Source organism: Phycodurus eques, chromosome 19 (genome assembly GCF_024500275.1).
Source record: "Phycodurus eques isolate BA_2022a chromosome 19, UOR_Pequ_1.1, whole genome shotgun sequence".
NCBI classification, from domain to species: domain Eukaryota; kingdom Metazoa; phylum Chordata; class Actinopteri; order Syngnathiformes; family Syngnathidae; genus Phycodurus; species Phycodurus eques.
Genome location: NC_084543.1, coordinates 893854 through 905459, shown reverse-complemented (window position 1 = coordinate 905459; position 11606 = coordinate 893854). Strand labels below are relative to the sequence as shown.

Genomic DNA, 11606 nt, shown 5'->3' with positions numbered 1-11606 from the left:
CCTTTTTGGGTTAAAGTTTGAGTACTGAATGGTAAAAATGAGATATTGATATAGATATTTTGATATTTGGTATATGTAAAACATCCATTTTCCAACTCAACATGCAGACGACGGAAGTCTGAACACTAAAGACCGGAGAGGGGACGTTTCCAACGAGGCGCACGCGCGTAGCGCCTCGTTGGAAAGGTCCCGAGACCTTTTGGAGGCCTTCCGGATACTAGAGACCGAAGATTGAAGACTGAATTGTAAAGAGTGAAGACAGACGACGGAAGTCTGAACACTGACGATGGCATGTTCGGAGGGGAACAAGATTATTAAGAATAACGTTGCAATAAGATGAGAACATTGAACACGGAAATGGTTTCGGTCATAACGAGCAGAACTACAACGTGGCCCGTGACAAAAAGGAGTGTGCGGTGTCTGGCCCTGCCTGCGGGTGACATGCGTCTAGCACCCTGCACTGTCAATGTTCACAAGCGCCGCTCACTAAAAAACATGAAAACATCACTTGTGTCGGTGAGGCTATCGTTGAGCGTCACATTTGATTTGATTGCAATTTGCGCAGAGACATTGGCTTCACGTATTTGTTTTCCTTCGACCGCATTTCCCGTGCAAGTGTGCAAGAAGTATACCGTACTGTGTACGCATGCTCTATTCTGACCTGTGCCAGCGGCATGCGCTTCCCGCCAGCCCGTCCCTCTGTCTGTCCAAATGTCCCTCCTCCCCTCGGACGGAGCAAAGTCATTATAAGTCAACGGACCCGAAACCAAAGCCAGCCTGAAATCCTTAGCGACCTGCACGACAGCACACAGCCAGCGTCAAGCACGGGAGGAGACGCGGGACGTCCGCGCGGAACACGTCACGGCGACCCCCGACCCCCGACCCCCGACCGCCGCCGACGCAAACTTTGCTCTTCCGCGGCCGCCTTTGGCTTTGGAAAGCGGACACGCGGGGGGGGGAAAGCCCTTTGTGCTTCATTTCAGAGCAAAATAGGCATCGGAAATGTCAACATTTATTTGTAATCCATTGATTGTTGAATGTGTATGTCAAACTTTATTTCAATCAAATTCTACACTTCCAAATATGAATTATACTTCATGTCAATTGCAATTCATTGAGAAATGACTTTAAAAACATTGCTTAATAAAGTCATAATTCTCATTTTCAAAATGCCATTATTGATAATAAAGGTCATTGTAATGAATTAACAAATGTCAATTTTAAAAATATGTCAAACCGTTTTTTACATATGTGAATCTTTTCAGGCACAATAAAACTTAAGCGTCCAGATTTTTTTAAAAATGAAATCGGATAGTAAGATGTCACATTTCAAAAATGTTGGCATTGATTAACCAATTATTCCAAATATAAATCAAATGATGAAATAAGTATGTTACATTTTTCAAATTCAATAATATGATAAAATGGGGAACACAATTTGTGGTCTGAAAGCTGTTTTTAACTCATTTTTGGGTGCAGAAACCAAAACCGATCTCGGTTTTTCTCCGTCACGTCAAGTTTCTGAACTATCGACGCCGATGGTCACTATCGATGGTGGTCGGACGGAAAGGAAAAAACGGGAGCTGGCGGGATAAAAAAGATGAAAATCCGATTTGTGTGTGTGTGTGAGAGAAAGTTTCGGTTGTGCTACGAAAGTTTATTTTGTGTACTGTATGAGTGTGTCGTGTGTCTTGGGGTTTTGCGTGTGTTTCCATATCGTGTTTGTTGTGTGTTGTTTTTGCATATTGTGTGTGGGTTGTGTATGTTTCTGTGTGTTTGTGTTCTGTGTATGTGTTGCGTGTGCGCCGTGTGAGTCTATTGTTTACTGTGTTTGCTTGTCTGCGTAACACTGCAGACTACTGCGCATAAGTATAAATAATAAGACGCACGGTGTGGTGTGTCAAGTAAAGCTGTTTGTCGCTGTCGCTGTCGTCGACGTGCCGAAGATGGCGGGACAAAACGGACCCAATGTGACGTCAACGTGCCGCGCGGCGCCCCCCGTCCACAGCTGGGTGTACCGCAGCTCCGCTAAGTCGGGGCCGGCTTCGGCGGGATCCCGAAAGTAGAGCGCGGTCGCCCCGCCGGGTCGTTCGGCGCCCGCGCCCGGTCACCTCTTTGGGCGTCTCCCGGCGGCAGCCGTCGTCGCTCCACCGGGCCTCCAGGCCGGCCACCAGGCAGGCCAGCAGGAGCCCGGCGGCCAGGATGCAGAAGACGCCGGCGAAGCTGTGCAGCTTGAGCGAGCGGCCGTCCGGGCGGGCGCCGGCGCCGCCGCCCGGGTCGCAGCGGCCCGTGCGGGGCCACCACTTCTGCTTCAGGATGTCCAGGTCGCCCTTCTCCCGCAGCTCCAGGATCCTGCACGGGGCGCACAAACGCGGGTCAGGACGGCTCGACGGAACGACACTTTTGTCTGAACGAAGCTCCTCGACTCACTTCGACAGACCGTGGCGGCGCAACGGGACGCGGCTACCCCGCTGCGGCGAGCGTGGTTCTTTTCGACGAGTGCAACGAGGCCGCCATTATAATTCCGATCTCGTTACGGCCACGCGCAGGACGGCGGCCTTCAAGGATAGGGGCGAGGGGGGCGGGGCTTTCCCATCATTTGGAAAGCGCTTCCAAACGATCCCGCATCGAGCGTCGACGACGGCCGCTGTGCGATTCGGCAGCCTGAGAGCGACTCGGAGCACTACCTTTATTGTTTATATGCCGGTTTGTCAGTTAATAGCAGGATAGGTTTGCCATACTAAAAAAAAATAAAAAATAAAAAAGAGACCGCAATTACAAAATATGTTAGCATTGAGAAGAAATAATTGGGCTGAGTTGAATATAGAGCATTTGAATATCTTTTGTTTTCTGTCAGTTTCACAGTAAACTTGAGGTGGGAGCGGCAAATTAACAGCGACGAGACGATTCGCGGAGGCCAAGCGCGGAAAGATGGAGGGCAGGCGCAGCGATGGGGATAATGTAGCAGTTGAGGGACCGGGGCCTCACTTTCACACCCGCAACATTCCGCCTGAGCTTCTTGCGGACCCGTCCGTCTGTCCTCCACCAGGAACTTTGTCTTTCTTCATACAAGAATCGCCGAGCGAGCGAGCGAAGGATCGGCGGCCCCTCGGCGCAGCGCTGAACCGTGTGCGCCGCGAACGCGTGGCGAGAGAGCCACAAGCGTCGCGTCCGATTTGTCCTCCTCCAGGCTGAGCGCTCGACCTTTTCACTTCCCATTTGGACGACGAATTTTTATGATCTCCCGCTAAACTCTCCTGACAAGGAAGCGGAATCACGCGCTCGCCGGGAAGGACACGGACGCCGTTCCAGGTACGGCGGGCCGGCACCTCAAATCACCGCTTCTACGATTTACGAGCCGTCGCTCGGTCCATTTCTTTGCTTGAAGTTGTGAGCCAAACATTTGAGTTAAGAGCGAGCTTCAGATATGCCACCGCTCGAGCGGAGCGCAAGAAAATGGAGCAGTTGAGCTACTGTGATGCCCTGGCACGTGGGCAAGGAGAGCCGCGGTTGAAACCCAATTTTCGCGTGATCCCGGCCTGGCACGACGTGACAGCTACAACAATTGCAATTTCTAAAGCGGTACATTGAAAACTTTGCAAAACACTGTATATATTTGCAACTTCCCGGGGGGAAAACGGGACAACATCCTTAACATTTGGAATCCTTTCATATGGGCCGATCCCACTAATTGCTGCTGTTCCACAGGTCGTATCATTCAGTATTTGTTTTTGGTTCTTTGATGGTCATCGGAAAAGGTGTCTTGCAGGACACCAACCGAGATGACCCCAAAAAAGGGATCGCGGTTGGCTTCGGTCATCGGCATCATATATGTAAAGAAATGTAAATCGTGCTTTTGGCCCAGTAGAAACATTAGTCACATTAATTGTCATTTTTAAAGCCCATCGAATGACAATTGCGGAAAGCGAATGAGCCCGCGACCCGAGTGAGGAGAAGCGGCTCAGAAAACGGACGGACGGACGGAAAGCAAATGAGTAAACTCCTAAAGTTTGTTATCTTCACCAAGACAAACGGCAAGAGAGATTGGCAGCGGAAGGTCACGTGACACGCCTAAAAGCGACGGTCTGCCGTTTCCACAGCAACAAGCGCCAAACGCAGCGGCGCGACGTCACGGAGGTTTTCCCGCTCATCTCGGTATTCGGCCGCACCGGAAGTCGATCGATACGAGGCGGCTGAGGAGTCGTGTTGCTGATGCAAAGTGCAGATCGAACTAAATCATTCCTCGACTCACTTTGGGATCGATTTGCAGGAGGTTCCTCCAAATGGCCAGCTTTTCATAAGCAGTCGAGCGTGACCGACGACGCAGACATTTTTGTCACATTCACTGACTTTAGCGTCAACTTCTTCTCACACAGAAGGGAAGAAGAAAAAAGAACAAAAAAAAGTTCGTTTTGCCCACGGCTTTTTTGTCGTACGTGAGATAAAAGTCCAAGTGGCACTTCTCACATCCTTCTCGAATATCGTCATTGGCAACGCAGACAATTGCTGCCAAAACCTGTTAAAAACTCCTCAGATAGATGACGTCAACACACACGCGACATTTTTCTTCGGAGGACTTGCGATACGTTCAATGACAGCCTCACCGGTAGAGTTGCGCTGCGTTCAAGGACACACTAGCTGATGATGTTGCCCCACGGTCAATGACACCCTCACAGATTCCGTTGGGATACGTTCAGTGACACCCTTACGATACAGGTGCGATGAGTTCAAAGGCGCTCAACGGTTGAATAACGCCTCACAGCCTTTTGATGCGTTCAAAGACACCCTAATTCCGTGCTACAAACTTTCAATGGCGCCCGAAATGACAGTCGCGATGAGTTCAAAGGCACCCTAAGCGATAGGGAACCGACTGGCGCTACGTCCGCTGACGACGGACGTAGGGCGCCATTGAACGCAGCGCAAGCGATTTCCCACAAATTGACGATTTGAGCGGAAGTGTTCGAGTGACACCGATGCAGTTGCGATGCATTCGGTGGCCCCGTCGTCGGGAATTGCGAGCCATCCGGTCCGAAGCTTACTTTTGCGAGAAGAGGTCCCTGTAGGGGCTGCCGTGCTGCACGGCGACGCCGTAGCCTTTGGTGCCGCCGCCGCCGCCGCCGCCCGCCACGGTGACGGTGCAGTCGTCGTCCGTCAGCGCCGCGTACTCCAGCGCCGCCGTGTCCCACAGGAAGGCGTACGAGCTCTTCTTGGCCTGCGCGGAGAGGCGCACGGTAACCACGGGAACCGTTTGTCAAAAGTCACAACACCGCTCACGTGTCGATCGGCGTATTCGAATGACGGCCGAGCAATTGTGAGGAAATTTGTCAGTTCAGACAGGCGCATCGCGGGAAACGTCGTCCGAGGACTTTGGTACTTTTCTCCAGCGCGCCCTGGACTGGACTGTGGACTGGTCGCCGGTCAATCGCAGGGCACAACGAAATGAACTGGTCGCGAGGCAATGTATGAACGCGGGATTAGGTTTATTTGGCTATTTTCTCCTTGTTTTATTGACAGTATAAAATAAACAACTTTTGAAAAATCAAATTAAAATGGAACAATTGAACATTGTTACAATAGTTTAATATTCATAATAAAAACTCATAAAATTGTGAAATGTATATCTAAAATGATTTTATTATTTACAATATGTCAATGAGCTATTTATAAAAAAGGAAAATGTATATCTAAAATTGTGAATTTAATCCAATTGTTTTGTACTGAGATATTTTTAAAAATTGTTGTGTATGTTATGTCACGTTATGGTCATTTTAACCATACAATTATTTCTCTCTCCTTTTTATTCCTATTCTGAATAATAAAGTGAATTCTAATTACTTAGGCTATTACCTAATGAATCAAAGGTTTGACAAAGTTCTATCCTATTGTCGTATTTATGATTTACATGAACTAAATTCACCAATTATCGAGGGGAGAAAGGCCCATTATGAATAACGAATAAGCCGAACGGATTCAAAAACGCATTGTAGAAAAACGAGGCCGAAATACGAAGCCTCCCGCTAACGCGAGCCCGGCCGACCTTGCGAATGCCCTCCGAGGGGCTGGACACGCAGTAGTCCAGGCCGCCGTTCTTGCTGACGGTCCGCCACAGCTCGGCGTACGCGCCGTCCTGCTCCAGAGGGTTGGTGCCTTTGTTCCGGAAGTAGTCGTACACGGCCGAGTCCCTCACCGTGCCGTAGTCCACGTCCGTCTGCCGCGACAGGTCCTGGAACGACCTGGAATCACAATCGAGGACGGCGCGTTTGACTTATTACCGTAGCTAAGCCTTAGTCGAGCCTAACGCTAACAAAGAATGCAAACCGTCATCCAAGGGCTAACGAATAGCACTGATGTTAGCAATGATCAGCTGTTTTGATAATGGAGCAGCGCGCGCGTGACGTGCGTGACTTCAAATTGCCCAAATCTCGGGACCAAAAATTTCATCCCCACAAAAGTCTGACTTCTGTCGCCCTCCGCGTTTGCGGACTGATCGTCTTGGTGTCGAACCAAAAGAAGACATTTGCAAACAGACTTCGACTTTGCAAACCATCGACGACATTTTTGCCGAGGTTCTGACACGGTACGGACCAAAACAGTCACTGAATCGATGCACTGTCAATATGAAATCGGCTTCTTTTTTTTTTTCAATAAAAGAATGGAATTGAATACTTTTGAATTCCGTTTACTGATGTCATTACTGTATTCCGCAAAGGTCGGCTCAAGGCAACTGGACTGTTGTCGTTTGTTGACGACGTTTCAGAAGAATGAATCCGGAAGACTTCTTCTGTTCTCCGATTTTTGGGGTGGAGTCTCCCGACTTACGCCCGGGCGGGTGTGTTCCTTGGGGGCGATCAAAAAGTTGCCCGGCGCGTTTGGCGGAGCGCTCGTCCCGCCTACCAATCCGTCGTCGGCGCCGTTGCCTCGATTCAACCCTCGCCTGGATGACTGACAAGCTACGCAGACATGACGTCGTGACCTTTATCAAATATTTCACATGGGGGGGAAAAAAAAAACAAAAACACTGCAAAATAGTTTTTGGGGGCTCTGGAAGGGATTAAGGGCATTTCAGTTCATTTCAATGGGGAAAGATGATTTGAGATACGGACGTTTTGCGTTACCGCAAGGCACCACTATATCGTTACCAAATCACTCAGTTGGCAACACTTACTGATGGCGCTTTTGGAAAACCAGCTCCTCGATGTTTGCAGCCATGTTGTTCGTGTCAGCGGTGCACTACAGAAGTTGCTATAAAAACTAGATCCTGACAAATAACCTGAAATTAAAGGACAGGATGAATTCCTCCCTACAGAGGAGCGATGAAGAGAGCCGCCGGATCCTTCGTCCCACTTTCTCTTCGCTCCCCCGGCAGGCAAACGGCCTCCTGCGGGTGTACGTGCCCGTCGGCTCTCATACGTCACGCATGAGACAAAAACATGAGAGGCGGCGCGCCGGGTCGAGCCATTAGCGTGCCGTCGTAGCCGTGAAATTAACCGCCCGGGCACGCCGAGGCGCACTTCGCGAGACCTGGAAAATCTCCGCTCGGACGTTCGTTAGATTCGTCGGAGGTTCGTCTTCACGCGGCTCCCGACGGAAATGTCAAGCGCGGACCGCTTCACGGAGGAGCGTGACCGAGATCTTCTCGGCGAACGCCCCGCACGCATCGATGTGACAAAAGAGTGACGGAACCAGGCCGCCCGCGGAGGCGTGCTGGACAAATAACGTCGACCGACCGAAAACTCAATTACGCTGCGGTGGCTCCGATGCGACGTGACGGCGAGGCGGCGGCGGGGACGTTCGCCGGCGTGGCCGGCGCTCGGCGCGTAAGACGGGAAGATGTCGCGCGCCGGCAAATAAAGCCGCCGTCCCGTAAACAAACGCTTGAGAGGTTTGTTCACCGAGGAAACTGGAAATAGCTCAAACGGATGACTTCGGGGAGAGGTCCCGAAGAATTTTTTCGCGTCCTCTTCTGATCGACACGGCCGCCCGATTTCAAGGTGTTCGTGTCCGCCTGCTTTGGCTTTCTGCGTCCATTTGGGCCCGATCTGGACAAACTGGCTGGTCGGAGTTCGCCAAAGTGCGAGACCTTCAATTTACATTCATTGGTTTGACCCAAAATGGCCGACTTCCTGTTCAATTCCAGGCAAGTGTCCTTGAGTTTTCTCAAATTCAGAGAATTCTTGGAGCACAAGCCCTGGAATTCGTCCAGAAAAATGGATTCAACCCAAAATGGCCGCCTTTCAGGCAAGGGTCCTTGAGACTTATTTTGCTTCAACTTTCCAGGGGGCGCTAGTAAGTGAGATTTAGGGGGTCCTGTTGGGGCGCCCCGAAATTCATCACTTTTCACCGGGATGCGGGCACTTGCCAAAATCGGGGCGTTTTGGGCCCGTCGAGGCTCCCGAGAAGGTGATTCGTTTGTCGTCAAAATAATGAACGGCGATTCCGAGAGCCCGAATTTGTTCCGTTTACCCTCGAGCGTGCGCGTGCGCGTGCGCGTGCACCTTACCGTATGGCGTGGTCCATCCGGGACACGGTGAGGTACGCCGCCAGGTTGGCCGTGTATGACGAGCACACGATGAGCGTGAAGAGCCACCAGCTGCCCATGACGATCCGCAGGGCCATCGAGCCCGCCACGCCGTCACCGCCTACGCAAAAGCGCACACGCAAGTCCACAGCAGTTTGATGCGGTCTTGGACAGTCCACAGATCCTGAAACTGATACTTTGTTTCTTCTGAAAACAAAACTTGAGTAAAAGTGCACATATCTTAAAAGAAAATAAATGCTAGAAGTAAAAGTCCTTTTTTTGTTTCTTTTTTCCCCATTTTTACTTTTTTTTGAAGCAATATATATATCTTAAAGGGGGGGGGGGGGTGAAGTAAAAAGTCATGTTTTAGAATATTACTGGAGTAAATGTCTTAAAGTATCTGACATTTTGTTCTCGTAATATTATGACTTTATTCTTAAAAAAAAAAAGAGGACTACATTTTCAAAAAAAGCACACTCTTCCTTTAATAATCCAATTTTTGTAAAAAAAAATAAAAAATTAAAAAAGACTTAAAGACCATTTAAAGCTCCTTCAGAGATTTGTTTGAAAATACATTTCACGTTTGAAGATAATTGTCAGGTTTAGGTCAGTCTCAAAGCTACGGCTGGCGGACCCCCACTGCTAAACGGGGATCGAACCCGGGACACTTTGGTGACGAGCCGCGTGACATTGGCTGCAGCAGGCGCAGAATCTACAAGGCTGCATCTCAGCACAATGTCGTTGGCGCAAAAGGTTTCCTAGGTAACCTGCGAGGCCGGGCACCGACTGTGTGCGCGTGCGTGCGTGTGCGCGCGCGTGAGTCCTTGGTGGCGTCTTAAGACGCCCACGCGCCGAAACGGCGACATTTCACATTTTACGACTTGGTTCCCGCACTCGTCGTGTTATTCACAGGAGCTCCTCCATCTAAAGCCTGATACGCAGATCCACATTTTGAACACTTTACATGAAACGATTTACGCCATCTGTCATGATGAGGACAAATATTCTTGCGTGTTGAAGATTGTGGAGGAAAAATAACATTTTGCATCCCCAAAAATCACAGGATAGCCTGAAGGATCATCTTTAGAGCCTTTTCGATAATCAGGGCCTTTTCTGACTTTGTTCACAGGGAAACGGGCTTATAATCGGCCCGATTATCTGTATGTGCACCTTGCTTTATAATTTACAATCAGATCAGGATTACAGGATGATTGGTCACTAATCAGGATCATCTTTAGAGCCTTTCCATAAGCAGCCTTTTGATGGCTTCGTCTGCAAATGGCGAATCGGGCTACGTCTCGGCACGATTATCCATATAAGGCACTTTACAATTTACGAGCAGATCAGTGAGGAAAAATGACTGTCGGACACACCCCATACTGTAGGATAATCACTCAGGATCATCTTTAGACACATCTGATAATCTGGCCTCTTCTGACTTTGTCCACAAATGGAGAATCGACACGATTATCGGTATGAGTACCTTGCTTTATGATTTCCGAGCAGATTGGTGATGGAAATCGACAGCCCGCACCACAGGATAATCACTCAGGATCCGTTTTTGAGACCTCTGCTGACTTTGAGCGACTTTAATCATGCTAACACACCCCACACGACAGGATAATCGACAGTAGGGCATTTGGCTTAAAATCAGCCCAACTATCGCTTCGCCTGTACCCTGCCAAACAGTTAGCGGCTTATTCCAGATGCGCAGCGTCTAAATCGCCTCCCAAATCCTGGCGCGGCTCACCTTGCTGCACGAAGGCTCCGTAGACGATCCAGATGGCGCCGTGCAGGGATCCGGATCCGTTGTCGGGCTGGCCGGGCGGCGCGTTGTGCGCGGCGGACGAGCGCAGCGCCTGCAGCCTGTTGAGCAGGAAGATGAGGACGCCCACCACCGGGACGGCGGCGGCGATGCACGCCCACACGGCCAAGTCGAAAGGCACGAAGAGCGAGAAGATGTTGACCTTCTCCTCGGGCTTCCTCAGCAGGATGCCCACGCTGTAGTCCAGGTAGCGCTTGCTGAAGTCCACCACGTTCTCGCGCTCCGGCGTGACGGTGATGGCCGCCACGGCCAGGTCGGCTCTCTGCGGGGTCACAGAAGGATTCGATAGAACTCGACGATCTGAATCGTTACGGCCGTCCTTGCCCTTTTCCGCCTTCATCGATCAATTAAGATCTCGACCGCGGTCGGTTTGACCTCTCTCTATTTACGTCTTTTTTACGTTGCGGCGTCGTCGTCCGCGGAAACAGTACAAATCTGTTTTCACATGTAAAAGTAAAAAGTCATTCAAGAAATAAATACTAGAGATAGACAACAAAGATGGCAAAGAGAAACAAAGATGTCTACCGTCTAAAATTAATAAAGAACCGACTTTGAAAATCTAAAAAGCAGTTTAATAAGGATATGCTTAAAGGCATTTCAATGTTGAAGTGTTGGACTTTGTATCAGTAAGAATTTTGACGCCGATATTTTCCCTTCTACTGCAAATGAATATCGGCAGTAGAATTATTGGTCGTCTACCAATAATCGGGATCCGCCTTAAAAAACTACGTATCGGTCTATCTCTAATAGACACTCGATGAAAATACAGATACCTGAAAAACCGACAGTACAGTAACTATGCGGTGATTTCAAAAGATAAGAGTTTGTGGGTAAGCCGATCGGAAGCCGGCGTCTAATAGTTGACCTTGTTGATGAGGTCGCCGATCATCCCGTTCCAAGAGCCGTTCGGAAGCCGAGATCCGTATTTGCTGTCGGACACCTGCACGAACGGCGTTCAGAGTTCAGACGCTTTGACGTGGAGGTCTACGGGAAGCGGCGCACGGGGGGCCGTCACCTGGTAGATCTCGTACTTGAAGCCCAGGGTCCTGGCCAGCGCGTCCAGCACGTCGATGGAGAAGCCTTTGTAGCGTTTGGGCTGGCCCAGGATGTTCTCGGCCACCATCACGAACGGGTCCTCCTGCGAGAAGACTCAGATGAACATTTACGAGAACAACACTCGCAGGAAGAACACTTCCAAGAAGAGCACTCAGATGAATATTTACAAAAAGAACACACAGGAGAACATTTACCAAAAGAGCACTC

The 11606-nt window shown here is 49.8% G+C and overlaps 1 protein-coding gene across 1 annotated transcript in view; it reads right to left on the bottom strand.

The window, feature by feature from the left end:
- LOC133418191 (glutamate receptor ionotropic, delta-1-like) overlaps positions 1-11606 on the bottom strand; it is a 75046-nt gene that overhangs the window by 3526 nt on the left and 59914 nt on the right. Inside the window, exons 10-16 of the mRNA XM_061706633.1 lie at positions 11359-11481; positions 11209-11283; positions 10269-10605; positions 8501-8639; positions 6038-6233; positions 5040-5212; positions 2112-2352 (exon numbers count right to left, since the gene is read on the bottom strand). Of these exons, the coding sequence (XP_061562617.1) occupies positions 2112-2352; positions 5040-5212; positions 6038-6233; positions 8501-8639; positions 10269-10605; positions 11209-11283; positions 11359-11481 (1284 nt within the window). The remainder of the gene's footprint in view (positions 1-2111; positions 2353-5039; positions 5213-6037; positions 6234-8500; positions 8640-10268; positions 10606-11208; positions 11284-11358; positions 11482-11606) is intronic.